Consider the following 22,505-nt stretch of genomic DNA (forward strand, 5'->3'; position numbering starts at 1 on the left):
CAAAGATGGGTTTTTTTTAAGCAATAATTAATATTTATTTGGTTTCAACAACTACAAGTAATACAGAGAAGAGAACCCCACAGGAGTGACCCATCCTTTGTGCACGAGAACGCAAACACTTCCTGAATTTCCATTTTCTCCCATTCTGACTAGGGCTGAGGAACCTTTTCCTTCCTTCTGTATTTTAAATTCTAAAATCAGAAATCAAAAGCACTTTCCTCCAGTCAGCTTTCTGCACATCAGATGATGCACTGCTTTAGCAGTACTTACATGAAAATAGTATTCTCTGACAGCTGGACTGTAATTATTGTGGAAAAGAGAAAGGTCAAGGTTATTATAGCTCATTGAAAACTCCATCCATTCTCCCCTAGATCTCTGTTACCATGTAAAAAAAAAAAAAAAAATTCCCTGCTAAACTGGATACCTTGAACTGCCTCTTGGGAAAGTTGACCACTGTGTAAAATGTATTCCTTGAGCAGCCACAGCAAGTATAAATTATTGGCTCCAATGAACCACTAACTAAAAATAATGTATTAGCTGGTCTGCCCAAAAGAAAAGGGCTCTGTGTACCATGTAATCACTTGGACAGCAAGCTGCACAGGAATTGCTTCTATAAACAGTTTCAGTTGCAACAGGGTAAACAGGAAAAGCCCAACTTGGCCATATTAAACAAGTCTGCAATGTACTGCTCTGGAAATGGGGGAGAGCACCCTTAGGGTGCTCCATCACCCTAAAATCTGAAAGCTTTCTGACTCTGCTTTTTACACGAGAAACCAAGGATGCAAAGCAACCAATTCATTTCCTAATGAACATGAACATTCTCATTCTCTTGATTACACTTGGCAAAGCCCATGAAAAACATTCAACTAAAGCCTTGGGGACTGTTGTAGATGTGGTGTAACTGCCTGGAACAATGCTACCAAAGTTCAGCATCAGAAATGCAGCCAGACACAGGGCATGGAGCTGAGGAGCTCAGCACAACAGGGCTGCTGGAGCCAGGAATCAGCACAGAGCCTCCTCCTCTTCCTCACCAGGCATCCAGAGAGGAGGAGAACTGAACCTCTCCCCCAAAGGACATCCCCAACCCCAAACTCCAGGGCATGGAACTAAAGGTAGCCAAGATGACCTCGGTGCAAGCCATGAGTAGCTGACAAATTTTTTTTTTCTGCAAACCTTGGATATTCTTTACACTTCTGACAAGCACAATGTCAATCTTGACCATCTTGAACATCCAGAATTCCCTGCAGGTGCAGGTTAGCTGGCAGCTGTGTTAATGAAACACCAGGATAGTTCAGTTTCCCCTCCTGCTTTTAACTTAGTTTGAACTTTGACAGCATCACAGTGCTGGGACCCCCCAAACACACACACACATCCCAGGCTTCATGTTCCATCAGCAGAATGCTCAGTGGTTTCACACCTCACATGATCATTACAATATACAAAGAATAAGGAAAAGAAGAACTTGGATAAAAAGAAAACTTTGGGGTGTCTTCTATGAAGTGCTACAACAGGATGAACTACGTGGAGTACTGCAGTATAAATACATCCACCTCCATTCACTCTTTTTCTCAAAAAAAAAAAAAAAAAAAAAGAAAAATAAACATGAATGCTACTCCTTGAGTCCATTCTTTATGTGATGACTTCACAAGAGAACAAAGACAATCTAGTGGCAGTCACTAAGGTGAAAGGCACACTTCATTTTTTTTAAACTCAAGAGAGATTAACCACTTAAAAATCTTGAAAACAGTGAATTTCCCTTTCAAATCAGATGAAAACTACCACACACTGGGCTGGTTTTGTTTGAGTTTTTTTAAAAAAAAAGAGAGTCCTCTTCACTGTGCTCCTGCCTACTCCTCCACAATGCTTCCCCTGCCCCCCCACCCCCTTTTTTTTTTTTTTTTAATATAACCCAGAACTTCAAATGACTCAACATCCTCAAATTGTGTTTGAAGAAAAATGTGAAAAACACCTACAAGGCTAGCACCAACCTAGGCTGTTCTTTTAGATCTCCAGAATCTTTGTACCACTTATTTTAATGTCATTTTATACACTGAAAATTCCCATTAAACTTGATGTCCTATTGTATTCAGTAATGACCACTTAAAAGCATCAGAGCATCTTCCTCAAGTGATTAAAATGAATCAATACTTGTGAATCTGAATAAGACAAAAGAATAATATGTCCCTTAACTCTGCCTCCATAAAAACCCTCCTAGCAGACCACAGCCACCTCCTGGTGCCAGACCAAGTGAGCAGTTTCCTTTTTGTCTCTGCAATTCACTTTGCTTCCATGAAAATGAAGTAAGTTCAGCTGGAATTCAGTAAGTACTTAGCTGGAATTCAGATGACAGTGAGAAGACTGGAAAACAGACCTCAAACACAGGCTGGGAGGACCTCCTCAGTCATTGCACCCCCCAAGGAGTTACAATTTACCCCTTTTTTAAATCTCTCACGCTTTATTTTAAACCCAGTTGGTCTCCTGCCTGCCCCACGCCTCCTCCCTAACTCCACTTCTCAGCTGCTGAGGAAATCTCTGATTTCTAGCCCAGGGCTGGTGCCAGCTGAGGGCACTCTTCTCACCAAGATCTCTGCTCCCTCCTTGCAACCAAAGGATTCTCCACCCAGGAGCCATCTAAAGCTGATTGAACTGGAAATCCTTCAGTCCCCCAGCTACTCTGGAAGTAACAAGAGCAATTCTCCCTCAATCAATGCTGTAGAATAAGGTACCAAAAGGCAGACTTTTAAAGATAATTCTGCTGTTCAAACATCAGAAAAGAGACACTAAGACCAACATTATACTCTGCAGTTTTTTGCTTTTATCCTACAACCCAAGTGCCCATTACAAGTTGTCTTTTTTTTTTTAATTTCCATCAAGGAAAAATAAACATCTTAAGTGAACTCTTCGTCCTATTTCATTGGGAGATTTTCTCACTGTAGCTTAAAATACATCCCTGCTTCTGGATGCTAACATGTAGTACTCAGAAAGCCACTGCTTGCTCTACTTTATCTGACAAAAAATATGCTCATCTTCTGAGACTTTTACTAAAATACAGAAGTAATAATTTTATAAGTATTAAATAATTATTTCTGCACAGGAGAATCAAATTATTTTACAACTGCAATGACAAAAATTCAAAAGTATGCTAAAAAACAAGCTGTCCACACATCAGCTGCCTCCAACAGATCACCAGTAGAAAGAGATTTGTTTCCATGTGAGTGTAACACAATAATCAATGGCTGCTTATTACTTAGAGCTCTAAAAGTAAAGGCAAGAAGTAAAAATCACAGCTGCTTCTGCAGACACTGGAGCAACAGTCAAGCCTTTCAACATCAGGTAACATGGAATTAAAAACCTCTGCAGCTTCTTTAGCTGAAGGACCCAAACCCTTTGCATTTGTCTGTAAGCACCGTTTGGCAAACACGTCAGAGACAAAGTTGAGGACAAGAGCTCCCTACACACAAATACCTCCTCCTTCCATGATTTCAAAGGGCAACATAAAAATTGAGTTAGTATCAGACACAGGTTTCCAAACTCCAAGGGAAATGGGCTTAATCAAGAAGTAAAACTGGGCACAAGCATTAACAGAAGTAACAAACGAGACAGCGACCTCTCTTTTCTTCTCACTAAAGATTTCACTTCAAGTCTCAGTAAACAAACAAAGGGTAAAAAAAGTAAAAGCACAAACTTACGGGAGAGAGAATGTGTGCCTTTGGGTAGGTACTCAAACAGCAGAGAACTATCCTCTCCCAGCATGTCGGCCTTCAGAGACAGCAAACTGTTCTTACTCATCAGAGCCGCGCGCAGGTTGGCGACGGTGGCGGCCTGGAGGGCATCCTCCTTCTCTGGAGTCAGGGGCTGGGAGATGTAGCTGCCTTCCCCCCCGAGCAGGGCTTCCTCGGGGTTGCTGTAGGGGTCTGGTCGCTCCCCTCTGCTGTCAGAGCTGCTGGGCTCTGTCACTGTCACATCAGCACCTGGGGGATGAAAGACGCCGTCAGAGACGCCACCGAATTCCCGAGGCGTGGCACGGTGACCACGAGTGCAGGGAACAGACCTGGGGGCTCAGCACCACCTTGTTTGGATTTATTGTCACCTTTCATAGGTCTTGAGTCCCTCCTGGAAAAAGCCACAGGGGAATGTGGCACTCCAGAGGCCTAACCCTAACCCACTCCCACCCTACAGCTGGAGGTTTCTGTTGGTTCAGCCCGTGCCCTGTTGCTCCTGCCCCATCAGCAGCTCTGAGCTCCATCACCACACATTATCCAGGCAGGGCAGAGGGGCACAACCTTCCCTACAACCAGCAGCTGGGCAAAACTCTCATTAGGTAGTTCCAAATACATTTAAATCTGCTTAACACAGGAGGAAACAACTACAGTTCAACATGGGAGCACTGGATGTACAAGACGAACACTCAGCCCCTGCCACATCTGGGACTTCCCAGGGCAAAGAACTCAGGTGTTGGCCACAGACACACAGAAATCAATTTATCCACAGAAAGTTTCACAGCAGCAGAATTTCAGACAAGGGGAAAGGAGGAGGAGTGTGGCACTGGCACGTGGTTGTAGCATTCAACAACTTCAAACCAGGGCAAGCCACGATCTGCACAGCCTTATTAAAAACTACTAATGAGGACACTGGGACAGAGCCTGTAACCTGGAAAGCTGCTGAAGGCAGATCACTATTTTTATCTCTGTTTTACAGGTGGTAAAAGACACAGTGACTTGCTCAAGGTGTCCAGCCCATGGAGCCAGCAGCAGCCAGGAACTTCCCAGGCCCAGCTGGGGGCTCACCAGGTTCTTTCCCAGGTCCAGATTTCCCTCACACAGCTGTACTGTGCTGCCAAGACCTCTTGCTCTTAACTCTTTCCACTTTAAAACCCAAAAAGCCTCAGAGGAAACAAGAAGGCAACAGCAATCATCAGCAGAGCACTCCTGCACCCCAGAGATGGAAGGAATTCCCGAGGCTGGGAGCCACCAACACAGCAGCAACCATGTGAATTATCAGAATTATCTCTCTTGAAATCAAAACCCATTTTCCCTCCTCCATCTGTGCTTTTGCTTGTATAGCCTCGTAACATCAGTTTTATTAAATCTTAGCCAAGCAGAAGAATTCAGCTGCTTTGGAACTTTACATATTTTGTCATCCCCTCTGTCCTGAGCGAGCAGCCATCAGGTACACACCTTTTTCTGGCTGATAATGAAGTTTGTTTTAAAAACAAATATTTCCTCATAAAAGGACAACCACCAGAGTTTAAGAAAGGGCAACACAGAAGGTGGCAAAGACAGTGAATTCCAGCCCAAACTGGTCTAACAGTCAGCTTTATCCAACCAAATCTGCTCCTCACCACCTCCAGGGCAAAGCACAGCAAATAACTGGGGGCAGAGAGGAGCAGGGAATCACCTTGTGCTGCCCTGACCTTTCCCAGAGTGAACTCCAGATGCTGACTGACAGTTCCCAGAATCTGTTGCTGCCTGCTGCACATAAACACTGCTAAACACACACAGATTAATTGTAACCACAACAAGACCTTAAACGTTCCTCAAAAGCCACGATTAGAGACAGGCAGTGAAACAGAGGCTTTAGAGCTTCCAGTCTTTCCAGCTGATGCAACCTAATCAAATACAAATTAAGGCAAAATAAATATCCACACAAGTACCAGAATACCCTCAGCACACCAAAACCCCAAAACACACCCAGCTCCTCTTCCCAACCCCTTTCTCTAGAACACAGCTGCTTTTAACAAGATTGAGCCAAAGAATTCCATGAATCAAACGTATCCATCACTGCCCAGGAACCCAAACTGTTTACTGCAGTGCTGCAGCCAGGACATAAACCAAGCTTTGGGAAACGAGTTTCTATTTTGCAATTATTCAGAGCCACGGGTGACATTCCAGCCCCTCCACAGCTCCTCTGTCACCCTGCTGGGACAGTCCCTAACACTGCCCAGGAGCAGGAAATCCTGGCTGGGGCAGGCAGCTAACCAGGGGATTACTGCTGCTCTGAAAACCTGAGCTCATTAGAGTCCTTAGCAAATCATTATTTTGCAGTTACTCTCTCACACCAGCTGACTTCCCAAAACACAGAAGCTTTAGCAAAGCTCTCACGGTTTGGTGACTGGGATGCCTTTGGTTTTGTTACCAGTTTTCATTTTCAAATTAAACACCCAGGGAATTCTTTTTACCCCTTTGCCAACAGCATTTCCACGTGTCCCCAGAACTCTGAAAATAACATTGAACTGGTGAAGTTCTTATTTGAGGCTTTCATTGTATAGAAATGGAATATATGAAGCCCCATCATGAGCACTGGTGAGAAATACAGCATTAAGTTTTTGCCCTCCCCCCCCCCCCCCCCCCTCTTTTTTTTTTTTTTTTTTTTTTTTTTTTTTTTTTTTTTTTTTTTTTTTTTATTATTAAAAAGAAGAAAAATCAAGACCCACTCCAGACACCCGCCAGTCCCACGGGAAGGGCTGTGGCAGAACTGAAGGTGATGCAACTTACTAAAAGCATCCAAATGAAATGTTGATGTCATAAATTGTTTTCCAAGATCCAGGAGAAAACTGACTGCGAGAAGCATTAAATTGAGGCAAACAACTTAAAAACACACGTGTCACCTCCAGAAGATCAAGCAAAAGCTTTACCATTTTAAAGAGCCCATTCTAGTACCTTCATGAATTACTTTAATACACAAAAGGTTTTTCTTGTACGTCTTCCCCTGCTTCAGCTGAACATCCTTACAGCTTGAACTCAGCTGTTACCAAACTACCTCCTCAATGTCTGCTTTTTTTTTTTTTCCCCATTTATTTCTTGTTTGTGCTGTGATTTTTACCTTCTCAGTAAACCCCCAGTGGTGTTTTCTGTTGCTACCCCTACTCCCAGTGCTATTATTCTCTTTCATAATTTGCTTTTTCAAGATTTTTTTTTTTCATCTTCCAACTTTTATTCCCACTCTCTCATGTACATAGCTGAGTAACTTCTAGAAATCTGTAGCTGGAGGGCTAAACCCATGAGACAAGTGAAAGGCATGAATAAAAACCATGCAAGATTACATCTGCTGCTGGAAAATTCAAAGCAGAGGCAAGTTCTTCCCCAAGAACTAAAGGCAACACTTTGCCAGGTCACCATTCCTCAATATTGCTCTCTTCATTACAGTCTCCAGGTAAAAGCAGCTCCAAGAAGTCTGTCATCCTCTCCTAAAGGCAGGAATCCCAAGCAGCAGTGCTGCTCCCTCAGACTTGGGAACTTTCAGGAGGAGGAGGTGGGGTGCCACACACCCCAAGCAGCTGCCAACCTCACCCAAGTGCCCTGGCTGCCCGTGAGCTGGGGAACACACAAGTATCTGGAGCTGATTAAAGAGGCACTGGATAATCCTGCACCCTGCTCTCATTTCTAAAGCACACTTGACAGTCACAAACAGGAGAACCTGTCCCCCAGATGCCTTCCCCCTCCTCCGGACAGAGGTGAAGGAAGCAGGGCTGGCAATTCACACTGCTGCTGTTGAGTACACGTAAGGACAAAGCACAGAAAAACCCACAGCCAAATTTCCATGTGGAGAAAATACTCTCCTTTCATGCACATGAGGCTGGAAGGGTGAAGGGAAGACAAACACTCAGGTAGATGAGTCCTGCTGTCAGAAACAGCAAGAAAAGCACCAAGGAAATCACACCTGGAGCAGCTTGGAGCATCCTGGGTGGTGGCAGCAAGGCACAGCAGCTCTCCTGCCAGTGCTACTGCTGGCTGGCTCCATTTTTAAGAATCACAGAATAAAATAGGTTGGAAGTGACTTCAGGGCTACTTTTAGATTTAGATCTGGTTGCTCGGGGTTTTGTACAGTCATGTTCTGAGTATCTGCAGGGAGAGAGATACCACAACTTCCCCAGGCCCTTCCTCCATCATTTGACCACTCTGTGAAGAATTTCCTCCTTTTACCCCAGGAGAATTTCCCTTCCTGTAACTTGTGTCCGTCGCCTCCCATCCTTTCCCCACAGACATCTCAGCAGGCTCTGCTTCTGGACACTCTCTCTACCTCCATTTCCTTCAAGGTCAAACTGAGCTATCTCAGCCTCTCCTGTACACAACATCTTGATGGTCTCAGCTGGGTTTGCTCAACCTTGTTGAAGTGGAGAAGTCCTGGAGATCCCCACACTGGATCTTGTCCTACAAACATGGTCTCACTTGCCTTACACACTGGGTCTGCTCTTTGCAAAGCTCCTCTCAGCTCCTTACTCACCAGAACACATTTCTGCAAAGCTGCTTTCTCACTCCTTGGCAGCCAACTCATACTGGTGCATGGGGTTGTTTTCTCCCACATGCAGGACTTCACATTTGTCTTTGCTGAATTCACACTGTTTCTGGCACCACTGCCTTCCAGCAAATCCTCCCAGGATTCCTTTCAGGAATTTTCCTCCCAGGCTGGTGCCATCCAACAACTTGCTGAGGGTTCACTCCATCCCACCACCCGAGTTGTTAATCAGCAAAGTAAAAAGCATCAGGCCTGGGAGTTACCTGTGAGGGATGCAGGCACCATGCTTGTTGGGGCAGTTGTTGGGGAGCTCCTGCACACAGCTGGGTAACTTCTTGTGTGGTGAAAAATGTCATTTTTTTTGTTGACAGCACAACAGGCAGAAAGGGCAACAGGGGAAGAGGTCTCTACGTGAGCAGCTTCTCCCACCCCAACTGCTCATTCCTGCATCCTCCCTGGGTTGTACCAAGAATACCTGTGTAGTTGGGAGGTGAACTTGACACAGGAACTAATACGTTAAAAATAAATCTGGTTTATTTAAAAAAAAGCTATTTTTAAACCCAGATCAGTTCCCCAGAGCAGGTCACTGCAGGGCTGCACGGCCACTCTCACCGGAACAACGGGAGGAGAGCGTGGGGGTACAATGAAACACCCGGGGGAAGTGGGAGCCACTTCAACCAAGTTTTTCTTTCAAGGGCACTGCCAAATTATGACCTGAGCCAAAGTCATCTGGAAAAAAACAACCTTGAAGTCAAAGACTTAATTTTCTGAGGTTTTTCTACCTATTTGTGTCAAGTGTCTATACAGAGCTGCCTGACCGTAGATTTCATCTAAAAATTCAAGGATGATTTTTCTCTTATTAGTTTGGGAGGATTTGGCTTCATCTCCTTGTGTGCAAAAGACATAATTAATTTTTAAACTCACAGGGAAAAATAAAATAGAAGCAGTGTTTTCTTGGGCACAAAGGAGCGCTGGGAAAATGATCTGTTACCAGGTGCTAAAAATATCCCAGAAGCTTGTACTTCAGATCCCCCCCCTCCTTCCTGACACAAACCCTTCCAAAGTGGTTCACAACTTGCTACTTGTTCAGCAACCCCCAGCATTCCCACAAACTGTAATATTTACACAGAGCAGGGATGCCAGGAGCTGGGTTGGTTCTGAGCAGCACTATGTGATGAGCAGAGCAGTACCCATGGGGATGTGACACATGTGCACAGCATTTTAAATAAACCCCTATTTCAGAGCTCAGGGAACACCAGGCACACACTGATGTTTAACCACAACATACATGATCATTTAGAACTGCCTGCATGCTAAGGGCTGCAAGATATCCTTGGTAAATCCTTATGGAACCAAGAATGTGGTCTCCTGTAGTTTATTTTTCTTTTTTAAACTACTGCAATGTGGGATAACAAAGTGGTCCTTGCAGGGGCAGGAAGGACTGGCACTGCAGAAATACACAACACACTTTTTTTTCCCCAAAATATGCCAAGAATTGCCCAGTAAGTTCAAACACTGCCCCTTTAAATACACCACTGCTGCCTGTATGTTTAACCTCTCTTTCTCAGCCCCATCATTCATGCAGTAAAAGGACTGATATTTATCTCTGCTCCTCCTCAGGCCTCTTGCTGCACATCTGCACCTGAGCACACACAAACGTGAAGGGCCAGAAACAGAACACTGAAGGATCACCTGAAATATGACCATGGGTCCTTGTGATACAGCAGGATGCAGGGTCAGAACCTCTGAAAATCCTCACAACAAATATTTACCTGCTGAACCAAGTGGCTGTACCAAAAGTGAAAAACCAAAACCTGTGACCCATACAGCAAACTCAGGGCAGATTTCTAGGCACTGCATCTAAAGAATTGATTCCTGCTCTGGTTTAATGCAAAAGCAACACTTCAAATAGGGAAGTGAAAGAACAATGATTGCAAAGCAGGATTTGAATCTGTTAAAATTTTAAGCCTCGATTTCTTGCTTGTAATTTCAGTAAGGAAACAAACAAACAAATGGTTAAAAAAATAAGTTTGGAAAGACTGAGATCTCTGTAAAGATGAGCCCAGCGTAACCTTGGCACAAGGAACAAATAAAATGAGAGAAGGGCACTCAAGAGAGGGGAAGTGCCTCTGATCCAGGGTTAAAGCAGATTAACAGAATCAGGGCTGTTACCATAGGGAGGAGGAAGAGGAGGAGGAGGAGGGCTTTGGAGCCTGGGGAAAATGGAATGCAGGGTGGGGAAAGGAAACAGACACTGAGCTTTGAGCTAAAGCTGGTTTAGGGTGGAACCATTTGAAAGCCAGAGTGAAGCCAGGGAGTAAGTGTCTGGGTTTAAAGCAATAATTTTCATTTCCAGACTTGAAAATAACCTGACCTAACCCTTTAGCAACAGCAACTGAAAGGCAGAGAATGCATCCTAATCACTTTGTTAGCTTGTAACTGGGGTGATGCAGAGAACCTGAGTTACTGACTGAGCATTCCCTGCCATGCTTCTGCAGAATTCAGCATCTGGACACAGAGGTCAGGGGGTTTTGGGGGTCAGGGGTTTTTTTTGTTTCCTTGGTTTTGTGTTTTGCTGCAACCAGAAGCTACCTCCATGCATTAAACCTCATGCACATGGAGAGAGAACCAAAGATGGTCTAGAAACCTGGGCAGCTCCCTAAGCCAGAGGAATGCAGAGCAGGGGCTAAGCTGATTTCAGAGCTAAGAAAGAATTCTGGGGGTGGCATTAGAGCACAGATCTGTAACCCCTCCAGGTCTGGCTGAGGCAGAAAGCTTGGCACTGCCAACTCCCACTGCTTAAGGCATCAAAATATCTCCCCAGTAAAAACACCCTTCAAAACCTCTCGGTCACAGCAAAGACAATTTTAGTACCTTGCACCATTAAGAACAAATCTGTGAAAAGCAGGTGGAAAAATGCAGTAATTAAGTGAATTTTCCAAGTGGCAGGCAATCTGTAATTTTCTATTACCTACCTTTAAAAATACTCCAGAATTTTTCCAAAATATCTATCCTTCCTAACATGGGATCTTTCCAAAACTGAGCCTGAGAGATTAATCTAAATAACAAACTAAGAGTAGGAAACTATTAAAATCTGAGCCCGAGTTGTTTCAGGACATGAGATCCTAACCTGACAACTTCAAACCATCCCAGTTTGCACTCGTGGCAGTACCAGGTACTTAAACATCTCCCTTGTACTCTCACAGTGCCAGCAGAACTCAAGACCATGGCAGATGGAGTGGAGGCTCAGAACTCATTCTCACTTTTCCTTCACCCTGCATTTTGGTGATTTCTTCATTAATATTAAACCTTCAGTGCTGGTCTGTAGAGCCTTTTTTTTTTTTTTTTTAACAGCAGGTACATTTATTATTTATAAAGCAATGTGTAAAGCCAGGAGTATTACAGAGTTCTTGCAGAACAAAAATTTTTGAAGAGTTCCTTAGACACCTGAATCCTGAACCCAAATGCTCTATTTCTTCCTTTTCTCATTGTGCAAGACCTGTGTTTCACTGCCTGGCCTAACGTGCTTGCCAGCTACCAAAACACAAACAGTAAAACTGAGGCTGTTTCTGAAAAAATAATTTTTTAAAAAGACAAAGGAAAGACTTGGAGATTTGCATTGAAAAGATGAAAAAGTGGTAGGAAGCTCAGTAGCTTGCTGAGGAGATGACTTCTAAAAGAATAAAGTCATCCTAGATTTGAGCAACCTGCACATTCACCCACCTGTACTCAGGTCTAGAGAACTCACCTGCAGAGTGAGCTGAGTTCAGCCAGAGCTCTTCCTTGCCTCTCTCTGAAATGGAAGCTCCCTCTGAGATCCAGCTGTTAGACAGCTGTGCTCACCAACAACTCCTGTAATCAGATTTTGTTCTCTAGAAACCAAGACAGAAAAAGGGATGGGAAAAGGCTGACGACATCAGCTGCCTCCAGTCCCCATGGAGAGCCAGTAACAGGCACTGGAATCAGATTGTGTCACTGGAAAAGGATGAACTTGAACATCTCCTCACCACAAGGGAGGAAACTTGTGTATGATTAAATATTCTGATGGGAAAATATCAAAGGAACTTAGAACTCTGCAGAGTCAGAAGGATGCAGTGAAGTCCTGTCCATCTGTCCCATGAAGGTCACTGCTCTGGGGTTACTTAAGTCCTGAAGCTCCTCTTAGAGAATACAACAAATTTACTACATAGAGCCAAAGCAAAGCAGCAAGTTTCCAGACTGTAGTGTTTTTAAAAATTACTGCTGTGTTTTGAAATTAATTAGCTTCATTTCACAGTCAATTGGCACACAAGAATTCACTCACAGCTTTAGGGTGCAAACACTCAGAAGATGTGTGGGAGTATTTCCTTAGAAATAAATTCTTGAATCATAACTACTGTGCTTGAACACACACATGAATAAAACCATCAATGAGTTCTTCAAAAGATGCCCTCCAAGTGACAGAGTTTTCCATTATATGAAGAGGCAAACCCAGCAACATTTTGCTGGCTTAACAGCTCTTCTGGTGAAGATAACTTTGGTGAGAACATTTTAAATGCCACCTGATCCCACAGTCCAGGCACTCAGGACACATAATCCTGTAAAAAGTTTATCCAGCAGTGTTAAAGGAACAGCAGCCTATAGAAAATTAAGATGCCTGAAGCACAAGATTATTTCATAAGCATCTCTGATATCAAGCCTAGCAAATAGCTACATATTTCTTTAGAAAAAACAATATACAGTTCAAGAGAAAAGGTGAAAATAAAAGGCAGACCTGTTCTTTTGGCAAGTCTGTGGAGGAAATTCTCCTTGGCTCAGTTATGAAGAAAGTTATTATTTATAAAAGCCCATCCTTCAGTTTACTTTGGAGAACTGCAGTTCCAAGTTAATGCAGCTTGGGGAGGAAAACATATATATGAATCTTTCCCAGAAGGACTGACAGACTGACATCCTCAACAACCCAAACAGGATGAGAAAGAAAAAACCTATTGTGTTTTATGCTAAACAGAGAATCCAAATTAATAAATTGAAACTGGCATGAAAAGATGCTCCTCATCACTCTTTGTGTTTGACTGACACCACTCTGTACAAACTGAGAGCTTAATTACAAGTTAGCATCTTGGCTTAGCTTGGATTCCTTTGCAAATCACATGTGATCATTTGTTCCTGGAGGAAGATGAGACCCTGCACGGCAGACAGGAACCATCTTTGGCCTCAGTGCCTCTAGATTACCATTAATAAGATTACTCCAGACAGTCCTTTTTGGTTTAATCCACAGTGTGATCAAATTCAAAGCCTCTCAGCAGCACTTCACTGGAAACAAATCAGCTGATTCAGAAAGAATTTTCTTATCCTTTCAATTATGAAAAAAAACAAAACCCAAACCCCTGTCTTTTTGAGGCCCCATTACATCACGTTTAAGCACAGACCACTCAGGCATGTGGGACACTTTGCTGCATCCCTATACTGATAAGAACATGTTTCCCACTGAAAAAAGCACCACTTCAAAGTGTAAACAAGGAGTTGTTTCAGAAGCAAAGGTTCAGTGACTGCAATGAACTTCTGTGCAACACAATAAAAATTAAGCAATCCTGTCCAGCACAGAAGTGGGAGAGTTTTAAATCTGAGAAGTACACTGCCCCAAATAACCACTGAATTAAAAGAGTGATGCAATGGTTACTGGCAAGATTCACTTTCCAAAACGCTGCTTGCCTTTGCTGAAATGCAACAAACAATTTCAAGAGGAAGACACTAAAACTGAGCTGCTGAGATGGGCTTTCTGCTAGCTCAGCTTTTGCACTGCCAGCTCTGTGTCAGTCCTCCAGGACAGAGAACTTGTAAATGCTCCTCAGAGTAACCCATAAGGAGAGGTGTCAGGCTGAACAAGCCTCTTAAAATAACTGGTCAGAAAAGGCAATGTGCCTCCCAGAACAAAGAGTTCTAACCTAACTTCTTTCCTCTTAGGTACTTAGGAGAGCATTCAACACCCATTTCCTCAGCACCTTCTCATCTTAGACAGGAACAACACAACCAGGGACACTTGTAAACAAAAGAGGTCCAGAGCAAGCCCTGGACTATGGAGTCTTTATGTTTTAAAGAATGAAGCCTGAAACTACTACAAAGACAACTTCAAGCTGAAATAGAAATACATCCTAAATAATCAGACAGTGCAGACCCTTCCCATTATCTCTTTTCACTCAAGAGAGTATTATTTTCTTCATGTGTAGGACCCAAGTCTGCAGCACCCCATGACTCCAGCAGGAAAAGGATGAACCTGGGGTTCATGAACCAACCTGCACAGAACTCTGGAGCTTGGCAGCTTGGGAGATGGAGCATTTTACAAGAGGGTTGCTTCCACCTGCTGGAGATGGGAAATACAGAAAGACCCCACTGCTTGTAGGGACCAGGACTGGGATGGTTTGGGGTGGCAGGGATGCTTTCCCTTCAGGCTGAAAGAGAAACAACCTCACCCAAGTGACCAACTCTAATTTCACCCACACCACACACCCATGGACACAACCACATGAAACCTGCAGCTGACCAGGTGTCCAAGAGTTACCCGAAACTGAACACAGACAGATCTCAGAAATTCTCTAAATTAATGTCAAGAAGTCCTGCAAAATACAAGAAAATTTAACCTAAAGCACAGGCAGGTCTCCTTCTGTGTGCTTCCCCCCAGCCTGCAGAGAGAATCATGCATCCCCCAAGCTCAGACCCCACAGCACAGAGAATCCTCCCTTTCCAGCAGGGCAGAAGGAGAATTCCATCCCTGCTCCCCTCTCCAGATGGTCAGCACGGGGACACCAGGAGCTCAGTCTGCAAACCCTCCCCTTGCTCAGCATGGTTCTTTTACTCTGCACCCATTCCCTGGCCTTGGCCACATTTGTAGCCCCTCTGCCTGGTTCTGCCACTCCTCCTGGTTTGGACAGTTTTACTTTTCAGTTTTTCCTCTTGCTTAACCAGCACAAACGGAATACTGAAACTACTCTCCCAACCACCACCACCATTCTGCTTCCCCTCTCCCATCGTTAGGAACACCTCTTTTATTGGAAACTGCATTTAAGACAAGATTTGGAACAAATAATGTGACTGTGCCTGCTGATGCACTGCCTGAGTCAATATCTGGAGCCATTTTCCTCTCACCTGCAAACAGCTAGGAAGAAAAAGGCCACTTCTCTAACTCCTTCACACTGAGGAATTAAACAATCTCAACTTCATTCAGGGATACAATCTCACACTTTCTGCACTGTTTGCAGGAATTTACAGGCATTCTATCCCTAAGCAGTCTGCCAAGAGGATGGGAGCTGCAGCTCTGCCCCTGGCCTCATCCACCACACGTGGTTTCCTTCCTCTCCCTCTCCAAACCCCACACACCTTGCAGACCTTCCCAGTGATTGATTTGGTTTTGTTCTTGGGGATTTTTGTGTGAGCAGCACACCAGGAAACCCACCCCGAGTCTTCATCCAAAACAATCCTAAAATACACCCACTATGAAGAGAGGGTTCCTCATAAATCACTGGTATCTTGCCTTATCTCTCATTTTTCTTCTAACTGATGTTGTTTAGATTTTATCATCAGCTAATTAGAATAATTACACGCAAGCTTGCTGCAGCAGATAACTGTAAAACATAATAAATGTAAAGACATTTGCAGAGAATTACTTGTTCAACGAAAGCCCCATTTAAACTTCAGTCTGTAAGCAACTGAAACATCCTTTTTCAGCCCAGAAGGACTCCACAGACTTTCTGTACTATTTCTATTGCTTTTTTTCCATCTGAGTTTGGCACCAGCAGGGCACATAATCTCACACACCCCTCTCCAGGCTGCCTTTGATTCTGGTTCACAATGAAACACAGACAAACTCACAGCACAGACCAAGTTCCTCAAGTGAGCTCGAGGGAGCACTCCCTTAAAGCCCCTGGAAAAAATCCTACCCAAATGCCTGTATCAGTAGCAGCCCTGGATCTATTAATTGCCAGTGATTAATGAGTCAAATAGGACAGTTATCTTGAGACACAAAAATAACTACTGAAGAGCCAAAAGAAATCAAGAAAACAATTTCTCCCCAGTTCCACACTTTAAAAGCAGACATTCACCAAAACACATCTTAAAAGCAGACATCAAAATACATCTTAAGCCTTTGTAGTGCCTAAAAAACCCCACAATACTCTTAAGAGTTACCAAACACTTATCTTGCCATGACCAGCAACAAGTTTGGTGGTTTCCTTACACATGGAATATCAGGAAGTACTGAAGACAGTGGCATCATCAAGGCTAAATCTCACCTGTGTGTGGTGTAATTATATCATCAATACACTGGGCAAGGAAAATCCCTCAACCTTGCCATCAGCTTGCACACACGCTAAGATAAATTCCAACCTTTTCTCTCATCAATTCCAAAACCTGTAATGATGTTTTGGGGGTGATTTAGGTGGTTTTATGTTCAAGGCCAAAGCAAAACTACTCAGCCCTTTCACAGGAGAGCCAATCTCCTTTGCTGTGACACTGAGGACCTGTGCTTGGTTCTTCTGAACCACTGGCAACACAAATTTCTCCATTTTTCAGTTTCTTTTTTTTTTAGAGACCGACATGATTGTACTGGAAATACCTTTAATCAACTCTTTGAAAACTTTAGCCACAAAAAACCAGAAGAATGACTTACTTGGGTCTCGACTGCCGTACGGCCATCCCGAGGCAGGTATAAAAGATGGCATTGGGGAGCTTTCCCTGCTGTCATCCTCCACTTGCTGCGTGATGTGCCTCACAGTTTCTTTATTTTTCCGGTTCTTCCGGCGCCCGGTGGGCTGCCAGCCCTCCCCCACTCCCTGATCCGAGAAGGCATTCTGGATTGCACTATCCTTGGCAGGATGGAGCTCACTCCCTCCGTAGTGTGAGGGAGAGACCTGCTCCTCTTTGATACGCAGGGACCCGTAGCCCACCTCACCGGCCCACAGGGACTGGGACGAAACGTCCTCGGGGCCGTCAGCTTTGGGTTCCGGGTCCTCCTTGCCATAACTGCTCCCTCCCTCGTGGCAGCTGGCGATGGCTGAGTCTCCAGAGGAGTTGGCAGGGCTGGTTCTCCGGGCCAGCCAGGGAGAGATGCTCCTGCCGGCCACCACGGCGGAAATCAGAGCGTCCGTGCTGCTGCTGGCAGGGGCTCCCAGCTCGTAGTCCCCCAGCTCATCCGAGGCGTCCGACTTGATGCTGATGTCCAGAGCTGCTTTGATGAAGTTGTGGCAGGCCTGGACGATGTCTGTCATCTGCAGGTAGCTGGCAGCTGACATCACCTCGATGACGTTCCTGCTGGTCAGCGCCAGGTGCGCGGAGTACATGAAGTCAATGATGGCCTTGAAGCCTTGGGCCGTGACGATGTCCAGGTGGGTGACCGTGGCCTGGTCGGAGGTTTTCTGGACCTGGCAGTAGAGGGTTTTGAAGTACCGACTGCTCCCGAGCAGGACGTTCTTGTGGGCCTTGAAGATCTTGCCCTCCACGATAATGCAGACGTCGCAGAGGATCCCGTGCTGCCGCTGCTCGTTCAGCTCCCGCAGCAGGTGACGGTAGTGGGAAGCGATCTCCATATCTTCCTTTCGGTTGTTCATCTGGAAATCTTTGTGTTTCCTCTTCCACAAGTCCTGCACGGGGAAGGGAATGATAGGATTAGAGAAATCAGGACCAGCTCGCAGCGTTGTGTTGCAAAGATTGAGACAAACCCCAAGCAGGACCAAGCTAAGGCACGGGTTCATCGCGCCACGAAACACAACTCCTGCCTCAGAGACACAGCACACTCACTGCACCAGGCAGCTTATTTTTTACCAGACACCAAATAATCCATGTTAAAAAGGACTGGGTTTGAAGCTCAATCCTCCGGTGGCTCGTAACATCCCAGAGAAACATTTCTTTAAATTCCTAGGCTTGTCAGAAAACCAGTCTTAGGTTACACGGGTAAAACAGCTGTCAGGTTTTTTTTTTTTACTGTTTGGGTTCAGTAAAGTTTGGTTTGGGGAGAGATACAGCACATGAAACCATGCTGATGGAGACAATCTAGTGAAGAGCAAGCACTCTGTAACACAATTTCCTCAAGGGAAGAGGCATTATGTGGAGCACACTGAATAGCTGAGATCCTCCAGCAGCAAAAGCCAATTGAAAGCAGCTCCTTCCCTCCCTATATTGCCATCGAGGGGCTATAAATACTGCTTTCAAGTCACAAGAGCAGCAGGCAAATCCAAGACCACAGATCACAAAATTTTAAGTCCCCACCCCAACAAAACTGGTAATAGATCAGAACTATGAAATTCATGTTATCCGAAGCTTAACTGCCTATAAGGAGAAGCTTTTCAGCTTTGCAGTGATGTGTGTTATTTCCTTGCCTTTAAATCTCCAAGTTCACCCCACAGCAAGCCTGGGATACAGGGAAGAGAAACTCCAATAATCACCTAAACATTGATGTTTAGAAAGGATGTTTATGACCAGAATAACAAAGGGTCTGTCAGGCTGAGAATTTCAAGGTCTTCTCATAAAAACTGACAGTGAGATGACTTCAAGTTCTCAACACTCCACTGAGACCTCTGCCTCCCTTCTCCTAATCTCTGCTTTTATTATCATCTGCAGGAGAAAAATAACTACAGTTGAGCCAACACTTGGTTAAAAAACAAGCTCCCAGCCCCCAGAACATGGGTGATGCAGGAGCTCTCTTCTGGAGAGCCACCTGATGATTCCCAAGTTCAAGAGATGCAGCATTGCCTCCAGGAGCCTCTCCAGTTCTGCAAGCCTGGAGCTGTCTCCTTGGCAGTGGCAGAAATGCTGATTTGCAAGCCCAGCTGGTCCCTGGTCATTAAGAAGAGTTTGCTTCCCTCAAGAGAGGAAGGAGCATCCTCCTGCAACACAAACAGACTGAACTGGTGCTTCTCTATTTCATACTCATACAGAATTAAGGACAAAGAAACTAATCTATTTTCTGTTTGAACTGGAAGAGGTCAGTACTAGTGTAGCTCTCTACTGAGTGATGCTCCCCATCTACCTCAGAAATCTGGCTGAAGATTTCAAACCAAGTTCTCACACAGAACCCATCTCAAAGAAATAAATGAAATAAAGAAATGAAAATCAAGCCAAAAATTAGAGACAGGGAGTAGCGGGAAAAAATTTTAAAAAATTAAAAAAAGAACAAACTGCTTTTTCAGGTGTTTGAAAAGGTTCTGCTGGAAGCAGCCAGCACAGCAGCTCTGGGGGTGGTTGCCACCACTTCCCAACATCTTCCATGTCAGAGAGCATCACCTCTTCAGGCAGTGACAGTTCAGTTTTGTCTTCATTCCAGCAACCACCACTGCATCTACTTTTAGGAGCTGAAGAGTCAGCTTAGTCCCCTCAGGAAATAGGAATTGCCACATTGCATAAAGTGAATTGCCCATCACCAATCCTGTCTTTAACAGCTGTCATACCCACAGGATTCAGAGGACAACACAGGAAAACCTCACAGCAGACAATTAAGAAGCAATTGGAAGGGTTCAGACAAGGCATTTCCTTCTGCTGGTCCTTCACAGGTACCAAAATCTATACACTAGGGTTGCATCTCTCTGGAACTGGTTGGAAGAAAAATAAATAAAATAGAATAAATAAAAAAAGGTCTACTGCAAGCATAATTTTCTTCTCAATTCCATACAGGCTGGCATCTGAAGTCAAATTTTGCATTAACAGCTTTTCTTCTTGGATGCATTCACCTGAAACCTACACTGACTCCTTGAGAGTTTATTTCTTTACATTCCAGATGTTTATCCACTCAGCTGAGTGGGCTGAGTCTATTTTAGATACACCTTGTCCCTTGTTTAAGGTGCCTGACTGAACATCTGTCTCTCTTTACCTTTGCACTGGACCAGCTTGAGGTTCAGGCTGCTGCTCCTCACAGACAATGCCCTGCCAGCCTCTTTAGGAAACAGCTTTTCCCTGACTTTATTTCCTATCAAGGGATTTTTTACTGAACACACACACAAAATAATCTGTGCAGGATTCCTTCCCTGGCCTCTCTCCCACCCACCAAGCTCCTGACAGCAGCCAGCCCTCAGGCCAGGCATGGCTGCACAGAAGCATCTCCTGCAAGATCACACAGTCCTTGGGTCTTCCTTGCCCACATTTCCAAGGACACTCAGGACAAGGAAGCAAAACCACCTGGCACTTTATAATATGATGGAGAAAACAGGAAAAAATAATGAGAATACACACTCCTTATGCAAAGGGAAGACAACTTGTCCTTGTTTCACAGCACTTGAGGTATAAAGAGAATACCAGGGAAGGCACCCACCAAAGAGCAGTGTCCTTGCCCCTGTGCATGCCCTGAGCTCTCTCACCTGTGCCAGCAGTGCTGGGGACGCTCCCCTGTTTCAGCCTAATCAATAAAAATTAACATCTTCCAAAACTGCAGCTATTCCTGGAGATGTCTTGATCTCCCTCTGTCTGAAGGTCTGGTACCTCACAGACACTGTTCCACATTCAGTGCTTGTCACAGCATTGTACCTTTGAAATGAGAGGTCTTTGGGGGAGAAAATTAAATATGCCTCAAATTCAGAGGAATTAATTAGTTTTCTGTCTACCCATGTCAAACCAGAACATCCGTTTAATGTCAAGGATCACTAGGGAATTTATCCAAGTTAAATTTAAGTCAATTTGCTAGTAGTTAAAAATTCAGGAAGCTTCAAAACCCTGTGCTCTTGTGTTCCAATTTTACATGCTGTTCTGTGGCTTGTTGGGGTTTTTTTTTTTTCACCTTTTCCTGGTAAGGATATTTATTTCCACTTAAAAGATGTGGAAAAATTTCCTCAGAAAAGCAGTAACCCTTCAGCCTTCTGGCAGAATCAAAGTAAAGATGGAATAAACTGTGGAGATTTCTAGAAGCAAACCTCAAAGACCACTGATACACTTTTTTTTATCTCTGGTCCTTTTGGTACACTGAAGAATTTTAAAGTTGGGGACCTACTGAAGTCCTTTTGGCCTGGGCCTGCTATGACAGCACATGGCCACCACACAGCTCTCCAAGAAGCCAATGAACCATGAAAGCTCATCTGTACATTTTCCACAAAATAAATTGAAGCAGATCAGGCTTCCTTCACAAGACCACTACAGACACAACAGTAATTCAAGGCTGCTACTTTTTCACAAATAACAAAAAAAAAAAAATTGTCCCTAAACAAAACACTCACTTGATGTAACATCAGAAAGAACACAACATTGAGCAGATTTAATAATCACCTGGATGCAAACTTCAGTCAAGATCCAGGCCAGCTTTTTATACTTCATGTTGGCAAAACCAACACATAATAATCTTTAACAAGGTTAAAAAAAAAAAAAAGCCTCTACAGTACAGTCCCCTGGGAAATGGTGGGGACAAAATTAAACTCCCTTCACTCAGAAGGAAAACAGGAAAAAAGTATAAAAGAAAAAAAACCATCAGCAGAGGGTTTTTTTTCCAGTGTTTGTGGATAGCTTTTTCCTGTTTGTTTATTTACTTTCTGCTCTCACAGAATACAAGCAAACCCAAAATTTAAACTACACTCCATTTAGTTTGTTACAGTTTTCTCAATATGTTTCTATGTTAGGAGCACCAAAATATTCACCAGTGCACTCCTCCATCAGCCACTCTGTGCTCCCCAGAGAAAACATGCCAACTGGAATGTAACCAAAAATGTCTTGTTTCCTCCCCCCTCTCCCTTCAGAGAAAAAGTAAAAACAGATTAAGGAAGGACTCCAGTGGTTTATTATACCAAAAAAAGAAAAAAAAAAAAAAATCAACAAACACACCCCACTCTTCTTCTTCCCCTGTGTCCTGTCCATGTCTCCACTCCCAAGACATTCCAACATTTTTTAAATTCCTCTGCAAAGGAGCTCTGTAAGGTGAGCTTGGGCTCTACAAGACACAGTGTGTGGAGGAGTTTCACTTTTATCCAATTAAACCCAACAGAAATGCACAGGATTTCTCCTACCCATGTGTCTGTATTGAAAAGAGAGGAGAAGAAAAAACCCCAAGGTAACCTTAGCAACTGAAAAGGGCAGTACCTACACTTATTCTCCTGAAGGAGAAGAAAAACCCAACACAGCAGAAGACTCAGGATACCAAGGGATGAGAACTCCCTGCAAAGCTGCTCATGAGCCTCACAAGTCCAAACCTCAAGCAGGACAGGATTTCTCCTAAGTGTGGGCAAGAAAGAAGAGCCCACAGTTCCCCCAGAGGTTTAATTTCTCAGTATTAGATACCCCAGATTTATATCCAGACATTCAGCTTTGCTCCCCGTGGATACAAGTCACAG

The 22,505-nt window shown here is 44.1% G+C and overlaps 1 protein-coding gene across 5 annotated transcripts in view; it reads right to left on the reverse strand.

Moving 5' to 3' along the window:
* ZBTB46 (zinc finger and BTB domain containing 46) overlaps nucleotides 1-22,505 on the reverse strand; it is a 46,019-nt gene that overhangs the window by 12,623 nt on the left and 10,891 nt on the right. For 4 of the 5 annotated variants that reach the window (XM_071759970.1, XM_071759971.1, XM_071759969.1 and 1 more), the window contains exons 5-6: nucleotides 16,877-17,846; nucleotides 3,690-3,971 (exon numbers count right to left, since the gene is read on the reverse strand). In XM_071759970.1, the coding sequence (XP_071616071.1) occupies nucleotides 3,690-3,971; nucleotides 16,877-17,846 (1,252 nt within the window). The remainder of the gene's footprint in view (nucleotides 1-3,689; nucleotides 3,972-16,876; nucleotides 17,847-22,505) is intronic. The other variant, XM_071759974.1, reaches the window with a different exon arrangement.

This window comes from Heliangelus exortis, chromosome 16 (genome assembly GCF_036169615.1).
Source record: "Heliangelus exortis chromosome 16, bHelExo1.hap1, whole genome shotgun sequence".
Lineage (NCBI taxonomy): Eukaryota > Metazoa > Chordata > Aves > Apodiformes > Trochilidae > Heliangelus > Heliangelus exortis.